Source organism: Rhipicephalus sanguineus, chromosome 4, assembly GCF_013339695.2.
Source record: "Rhipicephalus sanguineus isolate Rsan-2018 chromosome 4, BIME_Rsan_1.4, whole genome shotgun sequence".
NCBI classification, from domain to species: domain Eukaryota; kingdom Metazoa; phylum Arthropoda; class Arachnida; order Ixodida; family Ixodidae; genus Rhipicephalus; species Rhipicephalus sanguineus.
This window is the reverse complement of record NC_051179.1, coordinates 47,140,087-47,154,204: the sequence shown is the minus strand read 5'-3', so window position 1 is coordinate 47,154,204 and position 14,118 is coordinate 47,140,087. Positions and strand designations below refer to the sequence as shown.

Here is a 14,118-nt window from a genome sequence, read left to right as displayed (position 1 = left end):
AAATTTTTAAAAGACTAAATTAAAAAAATAAGAACGCAGCCCCCTGAAGCACAGTTCAAGGAGCATTACAAAAGAAACAGAATCAAAATCTGTCAAGTAGCTGCGAAGGTATCTGCTCCACGAGCTGAGCAACATGCCCAAAAAACAGTATTGAGAAAACGAGGTTCAAAGTTTTGCGTCACGTTTACATGCCTAATAGGCACCAGGGTTTTAGTCTTTAGTGTCCTTTGCAGTGCGTCGTCGCTTGGCCATCTGACCTTTAGCCTGATGAGCTTTCGCAGCCTTTTTTTTCCCGCATGGCATCTTTTTCGGCTGCTCTACGAAGTGCATGGCGTCCAGGTTGGAGACCAAGAGATGTGCAAAGTTGGGTGTAGGCATGGAGGTCTTGGGGTGAATTCCCCTATGTGATAAATTCATCACAGACCAGAAATCGCTGAGCGCAGCTGATCCCTTTCCAATCGTTTTTATAGCTTGCATGGCCCGAATATTGACTTCAAATGACTTGCTGTTTTCCATTCGCGGCGACGACCACGCATTTTTCGCGTCCGCGCCGCAAGTAGTGCAGGTGAGCACCATTTTTACCGCTAACCCGTGGTTAGTTCCGTGCTTCATCTTGAGTCCCGGCTCTTTGCACTGCGGGCACAGGGCACCGCCAAACTGACCATTCAGGGCCGCGCGTTGCACGAGCAAAAACTCATCTTCGTCTTACGCTTCGATGTCACTCTCGTCCCCTTGGTCCATCAGTGACATCTTGCGCTCCGTCGCAGACACTGCTCTTAGGGACTCCTGAGCAGCCGCAGCGCATTCGCGAGATGCCTCCGCTGACACGAAACGAGGCTGTAATCGGGCCCGAATCGTGCTACTGGTGGTGCTGGTAGACGGCCTCGCATCCTCGCGCGAAGTACTTGGCTGAGCATCCGCGACGTCTACATCCTCGCGCGAAGTGCTTGGCTGAGCATCCGCGACGTCTACATCCTCGCGCGAAGTGCTTGGCTGAGCATCCGCGACGTCTACATCCTCGCGCGAAGTGCTTGGCTGAGCATCCGCGACGTCTACATCCTCGCGCGAAGTGCTTGGCTGAGCATCCGCGACGTCTACATCCTCGCGCGAAGTGCTTGGCTGAGCATCCGCGACGTCTACATCCTCGCGCGAAGTGCTTGGCTGAGCATCCGCGACGTCTACATCCTCGCGCGAAGTGCTTGGCTGAGCATCCGCGACGTCTACATCCTCGCGCGAAGTGCTAGGCTTAGCATCCGCGACGTCTACATCCTCGCGCGAAGTGCTAGGCTTAGCATCCGCGATGTCTGCAGCCTGCGCGGAACGACGAACGGATGTTTCCTCCGACGGCACAAAGCACTGTTTCGTCGCTGCTCGCGGACGATGCTCCGTGCGTGCTTGTGCTCGGCTGCGAGTCCTCGTCGTGCCGCACGCCGCCGTCGCTGCTCGCAAAGTCGCCGGACTGGATTTCTTTTTCACGATCGGCGGCTTCGACTTACGAGCACCAAATCGCTGCGCAGTCTTGCGTTTCTTCTTGAACGATCGCCGGTCCATGATCGCATGCAGGAACCGCGATGCGCCAAACTGGACAACGTTTTTTCTCCTTTCACGAGCACCGGCCTTATCGCAGCGCGATGCGATCTCGAAACCACGCCGCGACGAGTTGAAAACACACGTAGTAAGCGGCCCGTCAGCGCTATCGGCGCATAGAGCAGACGACCTTTGCGCCGATTGCTACAAGCGACCGCACGGGCAACCAATGCGGAGCCGCCGTACAGTCACGTGACGCGCGTCGCCAATCGGAAACTGTCGTGATACCTTTAAACTTTGGCTTGCTGTGCGCTTGCTCTTGCCTGGTTCAGCCGGCCGAGGCGGCAAATTTGAAACGGAAGAATCGCGCTATCCATAGAAACAAAGATGGCGGCGCTAGGTTACGTGGATGCGGAGATATCGCGGCTCGAAAAACGCCGTTTTTTCGCAATTTCCGTGATATTCATCGCCACCCTAGCTTCGATAAACATTTTTTACGTCATTTCTACGCCGTTTTCAGGGACGAAACTTCGAAATTAGATAGAAAAGGGGTCACGGAATGCGAAAATGAGATTTTCAAAAAATCGATTTTTTGCCCAAATTTCGCGATGCCAAAGCCGCGTCCCCCCTTAACTGAGAATATATTTCGTTTTCGTTTGTGTTGTCGACTCTCCGCTCTGACTCGGTCTTTGGACCACAACCGGCGTTCGCTGGCGCACCAAAGGACCAACTCTAATTGTCCGTGCTTTCGTGGTGAGTTTTCGGAGGGCCGTGACGCCAGCCCTTAGAATCCGCCCGGCGATTGCCACACCCGATTAACGGGATCAGTGACACTTAACAAGCCTTTTTTTACACAGATGGAAACTGAGGTAACTTGCAAGAGATGAGAGGAGTCGAGCGTATGCGGTGCAAAATGTGGAACTACAAATTTCAAGAGGCAGTCCGCACCAGACCAGTTAATTTGAAAACTTTGGGTGCCATGTGTGAATTCCCGATTCCGATGTTGCTGCGAATTCGCGGAAACGACAGCCCTTAGGAGACGCAAGGCAATGCAATGTAGTGATACTAATGAGTGATAGGTGAAGCAGCCCAGCATTGCTGCTGCCAACGCAAAAAGAAAAATAACGGTCATGTGCTTAGCTGAACTGTGTGCCTGCAGCAAAAACGTGCTTTACTGCAGCGCGTCATGATTTACTCATTCTTTCTGGGAAAAGAAAAAACAAAGGACGGTCTGATGGAATTCGTGGTGTAGTATGCAAACCTCCGATTGGCGATTGCACCAGCAATTTGTGCACTTGCACTGCTGGCGGAGCTCTTGCCTGTAATGCCTACTTCGAAAACAGAGTTCGAACACATCGTGAATTCAGGCACACTGGCCATTATTACACTGTTTATTTTATCAGAAAGAATGGTCGAATCTTCACATCATGACGTGCTGAACGCTGCAAGGAGCAGGGGACATGCTTCCCGCGTCTCACCACTGTGTTGCAGTGAAGCAAGTAGACTTTTCTGCACGCACACATTTCAGTAACCACGACAGTTTGATCCTTTTGCGGCAAAATTGGGACCGCGTATTGCTGGAAAGCCCCAAACTAGCAGGCACAGCAAACCCTCTTTAATTCGAAGATTTGTTTCACAGTCCCAGTGACTTTGAATTACTGAGGTTTTACTGTATGCTGCAGCAAAGAGCACGAGCTACAATGTGCTACGGTTGCCCGAGCGCATTATTTCACTCAAGTGGTAACGACACCATTCAGCTGCACCCCGACTCACATTCAGCTGCAATGATCACAGAGCATTCAGTAGAATGAGCGAGCGTGTGGGTGCAGGGGCCCTACAAGACTTCAATTTTTATCCCATCTTTACTGGAAAAAAAGTTAAATAAGCCTGGGGTTTTGTATTAGGAAGAAGATGAGAGGTGAGGTGCACCTTTTGCAAATACTTACCATCCATGCAGCAGTATCTGTAATCTAGAGACAAGTGGGGCAAATACAAAACATCAGCCATACGACAAGCTAGCGCTCAACAAGGCTGATACACAGGTGAGAAACACTGAAAATTCTGCGGATGCAGCATCAATGTTGCAATAGTGCCCTTATCTCTTCGGTCAAGAAAGGGTCCGCTTAATCTGGCACAAGCTGGATTGTGCATGTCCACGATTGCACCCACCGTGTTTGATACTGCTACAGCGCAGCAGCAGGCACTGAAGCACCTACACCACTGTCTGCCATGAAACTGGGCTCTCACAGAAAGACCCAACACTGCATCCAAATTGGCATCCATGATCCGCTAATAATGAGTGCAGTTGCATTGGCGACCGCAAATGAGCCGAAGCAAGTTATTTTTGTCATGATGTGTGCTCCAGAAGTTTCAACGGGTTCACTGCGGGTTCAACGGGAGGCTGATAATTTTGTACTCTATGTGAGCACATCCCTTGTAGTGGTCCTCCGCAACTGTTCCGTGCACACATACACCCGAGAATGCTGCCAAAGCCAAACAAGGCCTGAAATCTTCATAATGTACTCCCAAATACTGCATGTTTCAGCTTTAGTTGCAGGCCCCGGGTTCCCCATATGCAGTGCTGGCTGGACTCTAGCCAGAACTGCCGAAACCTAATGAAAGTGATGCACACCCACACAGCTAATATAATTTTCGGGCTTTAACGTCCCAAAACCATGGTACCATTATGAGACGTGCCGTAGTGTAGGGCCCCAGAAGTATTGACCACCTGACGTTCTTTAACGTGCGCCTGAATCTAAGCACATGGGTTTCAACCATTTACGCCTCCGTCGAAAATGTGGCCACTGCGGCCGGGATTCGATCCCACAACCATAACCACTAGACCATCGTGGTCGGTACGCACCCACACAGCTGAAGTGGCTACCGCGGCATAAATGTTCTATGGCAGAACACATGTAGCTTTCAAACTATGTGGAACCTGAAATCCAGTTTAAAATGCATATGTTTGGGTCAAGACTGAAGTGGTGATCCTTCCACAATGCATTGGTAAGTTACAAGTTCGCACGTAGGCGCTACTGACAGATTACTCAGTGTAGGTAGTACATGAAGTTTTATACAACTAGGAACAAAGAACTGCAACAAATCTGAAGCAAATTGCCATTTTCTGAGAGTTCCATTTACTGAGAGATGAGCCTAAGTGTAGACTACAAGCACAAAATGAATCGTACTAAAGGCCACTGTTCCATTTAAGCAACAATTCCGTCTTAACGAATCTCCATTTACCGAGGGTCTACTGTAAACTCAAATTGACCATGTACAACTGTGCACCAACTGACCATGCAGTTGCCCAGTATGATGGGCTGCTGGGGCATGTGCTGGGGTGCCGGGTATCCCGCTGCCTGGTTCGCGAAGTTGGGCATCAGGGCACCCGGGTAGCCGGCCGCAGCGGCCACGGGGGGCTGTGGGGGTGCTCCGGGGGGTGTGCCAAGGGGGCTCAGCCCTAGCTGTGCTGCTTGAGCCAGGGGAGGTGGTCTGCCCATGGACGGGGGCCCGCCCCCGCCAGGACCACGGCCACCCCCAGCGCCCACTTGCTGGGGCCCCACCTGCACCTGTGACAAGAACCACCACATGCACCCTCACTCACTCCATGCTCCACAAGTGGCATCCGCATAAATGTGACAAGTGGCATGCTGTTTCACAGTTCCAGTGCAGCGCAATCGTGGCGGTAGCGGGCATTACGAGGGCCAATCGCGTTGAAGCCAAGGGGGAGAGAAGACCGTACATGCAGAAGAACGCTTAATTGTTGGGATTTCATGTCCCAAAACAATGATACAATCACAGGAGACTGGCTGCCGCAGCCGGGAGCATGTCCAGTCAGCAGTCAGGTACCATAACCACAAGAACACCACGGCCGGTGCAAACAAAAGGCTGATGTAAGAGACAGCTGCCACTGTGTGGTATAGGAAAATCTCATTAAACAGCCCTTTTAAACACAGCAATAACAATTAAAATGCGGCAATAAACCCACGATAGAATCTGCATAGTGCCTAGTGCATCCACCAACAGCTTAAGCCGCAGTGGCTTCTCCCATGACTACCAAATGACATCGCAGCAGCGACGGCTACAGCTACAACTACAGCGGGGTACAACCCTAGAAGGAAGCAGCTATCGACCTTTCTCATTTTCCTAGGCTGCCATCTGTTTTGGTAGGAGCTGGGACACCGGTATTGCCAGAACGCAGCAAGCAGCCATTGGAGCTAGTCCCCACAACAAACTTGAGGTAGCACCAAGGTCTGTGCTCACCTGAGGTGGTGCAGCTTGTGGATTGGGAGGTTGTGGAGGCCCCTGCTGCACCTGTTGCGGCTGCCTCGCCTGATAGTACGCCTGCCCCACGTGCTGCAGGAGCAACGGCAACAAAAGGAGTCTAATAAGCACATAACATAGTCAACGAGACAGTTATAACTGTTGGGGTTTTACGCCCCAAAAACATGATATTGTGAGAAAGACTTAGTGGAGGGCCCCGGAAATTTCAACCCCCTGGAGTTCTTTAATGTGCACCTAAATCTAAGCACAAGGGCCTCTAGCATTTCGCCTCCATAGAAATGTAGCCGCCGTGACCGGGATTCGATCTCAGGGCCTACACTTAACAGCAGGAGGACCTTGTCACTGACATTGACAAAGGTTAATACCAAGATTACGATCGTGAGGCCCGTTATATTGAGAGGTCGTGAGAGGTGATAACCAATTAAATATTTTACCACAGACTTCTTTAATGAGTAAATCTCAGCACACCGGAATTTTCACATATCAACCCCACTGGTAGCTGCGCTAATTTACCAAGATTCGGGTGGAACGGATTGACCATATTCGGGGGAAATGTAGCAAGACATAGGAGGCTTCGCGTTCCAGTGCATTTTGGTGGCACAACCGATGAGCAGCATCTTCGCGCTTCCTTCCCGACAGAGTCATTTATACAGCCACATTTTTGAAGTGCATCCCAATGAGGGAACTCGTGAGAGCTAACTTATGCACTCTGCCAAAGAGGGATACAGTGGAACCTCCACTGTACATCCCCCAGTTATGTGGCAGCTCACATATTGTGACCAATCGGTTTGCAGCAAAACCCCCATAGAAATGATGCACTAAAAGGCTTGATTATAATGCAATTGCACACAGAGCCCACGTCATACGACACTTCACTGATTACCATAAAGCAAACCAAAAAGATATTCACAGGTTCAACATAACAACTGACTAACATCGTTCTTTTTAAAGATCAATGCACTCCTATGTTGAAGATTAGAAAAAAAAAGACAAGTACAATCTGCCTTTGTGGGAAACTTATTCTCCCAACTTATTGCCTTTGTGATCCAGCTTTCCTGGCTTTATGATCACTTCTGGATACACCTTGATCGTCTAAGCAGTTAAGGGCCATTACCCAGACAAGCTCTATCCATATGGAGTTGCTTGAGATGTCGGCAAAGCTTGTTTTTGAGGTCCAGCTATGTTTTCGACCTGCAACTTTTCCTGGTAGACATGCAGCTGAATTTCTCCTTTTGTTTGCGCAACTCATCACCACAGGCTTCTCAAGCATGTAAAATGCAGCTACCTTCAGCATGCAATATAATTTTCTCTGGGCTGAGCATTTATAAAGAGACCACGACATTAACTGCACTTCACCGTGAACAGATATGAAGCACACACATCGCAGTCACACGAGAAATGACCCCGCAATCTGCTATTCTGCGACGGCAATGACACTGTACTGAACCCTCCGACAGGAGGCCGTTGCGAACATGGTTTGGGTTTCATTTTCATGCTATTCCAATGTGCACATAACGGAAAAAAGGCGTGAACTGCTGAGCGCTGAACATGCTCACCATGGCGCCGGGGTGTTGAGGCTGGGGTGCCTGCTGGGGGGGACCCTGTCCCAGGGGTGAGGGGCCCTGGGCCAGGTACAGCCCGCCTGGTGGGGGAGGCTGTGACCCCAGCGCCTGCTTATTCATCTCATGGGCCCCGCCAGCGCTGCCCACGCCCCCTCTCGGTAGCGACTGCACACAGCAAGGAAAAGCATCGCACTCAAACCACAGCAGACGACCACCTGCACCCACACGCAACTGTTGATCATCGTATCTATACAGGGTCTGTCCATAAAGTAATGAGGCTTGGTCTGGTGAAACCACAATTTAGTGACAGGATTGGTTTATGTTAGTCTTCAAAATTGTTTCCCCAGGTGTTGATACACAGAGTACTAAAAGATTCCCACGCTGCAAATTCTCACTGAAAGTAAGCTGCCATGACCTCTCTTGACAGACTGACAGTCCATTGGATGGCGGGAACACCCTCGAAACTTGAGTTTTCTGGCTTCTCTGGAGTTTTGGGAACAAGAGGTAGTCTGCCAAGCTCACATAAGGGCTGTATCAAGACTGAGTCATCCCTGATGCGATCCTGGCAGACTTCTTCCTGTTCCCAAAGCTCAAGAGAAGTCAAAAAGGCCCCTGTTTCAATGGTGTAATGGGCTGTCACAGAGTCTAAGGTCACTGCAGCTGACACACTGGGAGCATTTGCAGTGTGGAAATTGCATTGTACTCTGCATCGACGCCCAAGAGAATGATATGTACCGATCTGATCAACATTACAATTATTTTCACCCAAACCAGTCTCCTTACTTAATGAACAGATCCTGTAGGTGCATGTGTCAAGAGGGGATCCGTCTCTTTCTTGCTATCCTTCCAGTTTTACTTAAAGGAGCACTGACAACAATTTTGCACCTTGTTTATTTTGTTGCAATAGATAGCTTATGATCCACTTATCACGGCTGCAAACCTCGTTTGCGCAAGTGCGCGACTGTTATTTAGAGACGTTTTTAGAGCGCCCAGTCGCAGTTTTGGTTTCAAAGAGCACCGAGCTGGCAGCCACTTCCGGAGGACGGGTAACCATAGCTGGCCACGTGAACACGCGAAATTGTGACGTAGGCGGCGCGCAAACGTGGGTGCAGTGGGCGCCGAACCAGGTGAAGTGGCACCAGCTATGGAGGATTACAAACAACTAACAAACGCGCAATCTATGTCCTCCGAGCGTTCGGAAGCGCCCATCTAGACTCGCTAAGCTTACAGCATCGATCGAAGCTTACAGCATCGACTATGGCTCTCAAGAACGGCGCCAAATCGGGACGAATACATTGTTGTCGAAGTTTAAGGACATGAATCTAAAGCAAATGGAAGCATCAGTTCGGAACTTACATGTTACAGAGCGCACGGCGGCCACTTGATAGATTCGAAGTGCACGACAACCGCTTTTGGCAGTGCTGCCATGTTTTTCGGAGGTGCGAATGCCTCGCCGGCGAAGCTTGCCAGCTTGCCAGACAGCTCTCGCGCGTGCGGCGACTGCCGACGTTCTGCGACACCGCGCCGTTGCGGCAGGCTTGCCGCTAGCGTGAGCGGGCCATAACATCTGCCAACGGGCACGACGAGCGAACAGTGCAAGAGAACACAACTAGCACACGCAAAGGCGCAGGCACGGAGGAAGAAATGGCAGGTAGCACGGCACAAGTGCAAGGGCACAACCAGCCACCAGCCAACACAAACTCGTGACGTAGGTTTGTTTACATATCCGCCGCGTTGATGTCGGCGTCGCGAAGCGCTCGCATCTCGCTCAGTCGCGCGGCATGCACTTTAAAATTGATTTTAAATATGTTCTAGGCTATATTGGCCCTTGATATTTCGTAGACGTTGTGTACGGCTCCACATACATCTATTTCACTCATTATCTTGCCTTCGAAATTTTGTGTCAGTGCTCCTTTAAGGGGGGACGTGGTCTTACAAGTAATCTTGTAAGACTAGTTACAACTAGTCTTACAAGTAATTCTTCCAGACAACTGCTATTTACTGTGGCTTACACGAATGGCAGCTTCTGCTTCAATTTGTCCACAGAAAGGCAACAAAAACACCCACATAAGTAGAAGTGCGCCTGTGCACAGAATTAGTTAAATACTTAATGCATGTATGTAACAGAGTGACTGGCATTTAACAGAGAGCTCTTTGGAAATGCTACATTTCCAAAGAGCATGAAAATTTACTACTTTGAAAACTATCAGAGAAATACAAATGCAGAGGTTCATTATTCACATAAAGGCGTATTTATACTGCAAATATGAACAAGCTAAGATGTTCACAGAAGTAGCCATAGCGTCCCAAATTTGACTGATTTTCAAAAACGCAGCGTTTTTCGTGAATTTTTAAAAATACATAATTTGCTCAAAATTCCGTGAAATGGTAAGAGCTATTTCCTCTTTACTTCTACTTCCGCTAGAAAGAAAGATATTTGTAATCATAGCTTCAGTAGCTGCCAGCACGGTTCCGAATTTACGAAAACACACTCTTTGTAAAGTGGTCGTCGTCAACCGGCGACACTTGTCGAATTTTCCTGTGTTGAAAAAATTTTTTATTTGAAAACGAACTGCGATTTCATGCTGTGCAGTCATATGTGCACAACATACAAAATTATCAGGAAAATCGGAAACATCAAATATACAGTTTTTTTTATCTTTCGTGGAATCGACCCTCATGCATTAAAATGCAGCTGTAGTTTCTGCACAACAAACAAACTTTGCAAGGGTTTGAGCAAGTGCCAACAGCACAGCAAATTCTTACTGGGTACAGACAATATTAGACATGCAAGAGGCAAACACTTACGTAGGCGTGTTGCAATCTGTAGTCTTCTGCACCCAGCCAGGAACACATAGAAAAGAGAAAGAAAGCGTATATGTAGTTTAGACAACGCCGGTCAACTGCCCCGACACTGTGTGGTGCACAACATAGGTGGTTGCCCTTGTAATTCACAGGCTTGGCCTAGCTGGCCCCTCACCACCGAACTTTTGCCAGATTTACCAGAAACGAATGTGCTTGTAAATGTCAAGCTTTCAATTACAAGGCCATTAATGGCCTCAGATATGAAAGTGCAAGCTGCGTTGTACGGGGTGACCAGAACCAAGAAAAATGCAGCACAATCTACATTATTAAACCATTTCCGAATTCAACAGACATCCACAACAGTGCCATGTGCAAACATGTAGAGTGCACTGAAAATATTAAGAGTACTCACCTCGAGAAACCTGCACTGGGTTCTGCGTTCTGTGTTGTATACTGATCCGAAGAAGCAGTCAAGGACAGTGTACAAGACATTGCAAAGCAACACAAGCACTGCCCTGAACACAACAATTGACAATCGGCAGCAACCTACCACAATTTTTTTTCCCCTGGCAGACCGAAAGAAACCCCAATCACAACTCTGAAAATGTTGAGACATTTTAGAATGAGACCGCTGACAGAAGTAAAATACATTGACGTGTACATTTTCTTACGCATACAGCCAGCCATTTCTGGATAAGAAAAATATTTTCTATAGCTGGTAGCTAAGTAGCTTAGTGCCGCTACGCGATAATCAGCAAAGCACATGTTCAGATACTTTAAGCAAAGCACATATTTATATACTTTAAGGTTGCAGGCACTTGCCCGTCGATAATGATAGGGTACCAACAGCCGGAATAAACGCCGGGCAATTCTAAGGCCGCACAGTCTGAATTTAAATGCACAGACGAACACGAATGGTCAAATTACCATATGCGACGTCAGCTGGACACGATCCGCTACGCAAAACCGATAACGCGAGACAAAATGAAACCTGAACATTACGCGAACAGTTCTAGAGAAACAGGAAGCACGTTCTCCCCTATGCCCCTCTCCCTCCCATAGAAGTGTACACGCGACAATATTACAGGGGGGGGGGGGAGGAGGAGAGGGGGGGGGATGGAATCGCCAGGAAACGGGCGATTTCCGCTGAACACTACTCGTATGCGTCGCGTCGAGCGTTTGCGAAGCTGTTAATACCATAGATAGCCCAAAAAGGGGGAAAAACAGAACCAAATATCGTGCGGCCTCAAAGGGAGACTTCGAACAACGTTAGCCAGCCATGAACGCGTTACCCACTGCGGGGCCTACCGTGTTCAGAGGAAACGCCTCATAGGTTCGGTTTAGAGAAAATTAGACACGCCTGAAGCCTACTTAACCCCGAAAAGTCGAAGAACACTCGCAGGCACACGCGACGGGCTACAACACAGCGGAAAGGGGGAGGGATGGCTGGCCAAGGTACGCGTATCCAAAGGATGCCTCCACCAAGTGGGATTGTCCGTCAATATCAAGTAGGCGCCGCCGCCTGTGCCGCTGTGGCTAAATTCCTCGACGACTTCACCGCCGCCGCCGGCGTCGACGGGTACCGGCACGAAGCCGGCGTTGGCAGCGGCGGCGGCGGCAGACGCCGTCGGCCCACGCCTCTTCCTAGCGTAGCGCATGGGCGCTGCCATTAGGTCGGGCCGCCGCACGTCGCGTCGACGACGCGGTACCGCCGCTCACAGGCCTCGCAGCACATCACGGGACGTCGCGAAAAGGGACACCGCCGGACGCGCTACGCCCTGGACGGCGTCGTCGAACAATGCACAACGCAGTAGAAGAGCGCGACGACGGCGAGGTCTTGCATTGCCCAACCGCACAGCGCAACAAAACCACACTGTATGAAAAAAAATCGGAAGACACGGCCCATGAAGAGCAAGCGCTACTATCTGCGGCGCAGAGCGGGCGCCGCTAGCAGTAGCGGCGGCAGCAACGATGCCGAGCGTGACGTAGGCCGAGGGGCGATGACGTCGGGCCCCGACGTCGATGACGACGCTGTTTCTTCGACCGACGACGCTCTCTCTCTCTCCCGAGAAGATAAAATAATAATAGCAAGTTGGGAGAGCCCGGCGCGCGCGCGAGCACGGATGGACGGCGTGTTTTCGGCGTTCGAGGAATGCCATCTTTACACGTTGCGCTCACCTTCCATCCCCCCTACCCCCCGGCCTCTCCCTCCTCCAACGTCACCTACGTGGCAGGTCGCCTTCTCTCTCCCCGGCCGCAGTAGCCCATGCCGCGTACCATTTCTTGTATTCTTTCTTTTTTTTTTGAAGGGGTGACCCGCTTCAAAGCCAGAAAGAGGGAGGGAAACGCCCGCGGCGCTACGTCACAGGCCGCTGCGCCACCTAGCCGGAAAAGCGCGCCCTGCGTCTATTATTTATGTATATTTTCAAGTTTTTCGCGACATCGCGTCGCTAATTGGTGTACCATTATCACTCCCTCTTACACACACACACACACGAGACGAACAATGATTGCCCAAAAACACTGCGCATGGGTGGTCGTGCGTATGCGTGAGGGACAAAATGCCGCGATTATTGACGACTTCCTGGTTTGTTTTTTTAAATAAAAGCACGCCGCCCAACACTTCTTTTCCCTGTGTGTGTATTTGAACATCTCCAATCGGGAAAGAAGTCGAAAAAAGCGCGGTGGTCGGGGTGCGGGTGGTCGTGCAAATGATGGCCATACGTGCGTCCGCTGTGGAATGCTAACGAGAAATCGGAGCGTTGTAGCAGCGACACTGCGCTGGTATAAACGTCACAAGGTCGATATATATAAATATATCGCATTTCTGCCCTTGAGTTACCTTAGTTACGTAGTTATCCATTACCCTCCTTATCGAATAGTCGGCAAAACAAGCGATAAGGATAAGGTTCGTTTGTGTGCAGAGGCCATAGTGACACCGATTCGGCCTTACCCGACTGCGCATTCAGACCCACGCGTTCTGCCTTAGCAATACACCCACAACGCTGAAAAAACCGCATCGAGTTGCCACGCTCCACTTATTCAAATAACACCGTTAGAATTGTAAAAATGGGCCGATCAATCGTAATAATCGTGCAGCAGCTCGCACAAGAGTGTAAATTTGAGATCATTCTGATGGTGATCACTGCTAGGAGTTATAGACGTCAGACTCTGCCCAGGCGGCGCCGCGAAAAACACCGCCACCAGCGCCCTCATCGCAGCCCTGGCACTAACTGGGTAGTGCAAAGAGAGCCGTCCGCAAGCGAATGTGCATAGGCCACAATATATCCCTCCTCTTTCGTTGGTGTCGAGGCGCCGTTTCCTGAAAACCAAGGACCTGGAAAGCTTCTTCCGCCAATCCACGCTTCAGAAAAAAAGGAGGCTGATCAAAGCGAACTGCGAGTACAGTGCAAAATAAGTTTTAGTTATTCCCGCGCGCTGCAACTCGCAAGTACAAGCGAGCGTCACACGACACCGAGTTCGAGGCAAACCCTCCGACATCCGTTCTCTAGCGCCTAAGTGCGTTAAAATCGGGTATATACGTAATGCCACAGCGATGAAGTACATACACGATCAATTTACTTAGCTATGCATCTTCCGATCAGTGGTATATACTCCGTTCATCAGGGACGAATAGCCCCGGCGATTTTCGCCTTTGCAGTTGCATTCTCCGTTAATTCATCTCTCGCTTCCTGTGCGTTGGACTGTTTTATTACGCATCCTCAAATGGTCTCTTGATGGTCGTCTTCCGTTTGTGCGTACTGCAAATGGGGATACGTGCGTGTCCACTTTCGCGGGGTACAACCAAAGGCAAAACCGTGGCCTCCGAGATAACTACGGCAACCGCAGAGGACACGGGCGAAACAAACCTGAAGGTGGTCACGACCAACATTCGGCGATTTACTTGTATGACGCACGTGGTGTTAGCTAGTTAGAACCA

At 50.0% G+C, this 14,118-nt stretch overlaps 1 protein-coding gene across 6 annotated transcripts in view; it reads right to left on the bottom strand.

The window, feature by feature from the left end:
• The window catches only part of LOC119389906 (eukaryotic translation initiation factor 4 gamma 1), a 126,998-nt gene that overhangs the window by 74,036 nt on the left and 38,844 nt on the right, over positions 1-14,118 (bottom strand). Inside the window, exons 1-6 of one of the 6 annotated variants that reach the window (XM_037657330.2) lie at positions 11,655-12,068; positions 10,591-10,631; positions 10,182-10,207; positions 7,368-7,538; positions 5,791-5,883; positions 4,824-5,096 (exon numbers count right to left, since the gene is read on the bottom strand). In XM_037657330.2, coding sequence (XP_037513258.1) covers positions 4,824-5,096; positions 5,791-5,883; positions 7,368-7,538; positions 10,182-10,207; positions 10,591-10,631; positions 11,655-11,848 — 798 coding nt within the window. In that variant the 5' untranslated portion in view covers positions 11,849-12,068. Of the gene's footprint in view, positions 1-4,823; positions 5,097-5,790; positions 5,884-7,367; positions 7,539-10,181; positions 10,208-10,590; positions 10,632-11,654; positions 12,069-14,118 lie in introns of those variants that run through there. The other 5 variants (XM_037657328.2, XM_037657326.2, XM_037657332.2 and 2 more) reach the window with 5 other exon arrangements.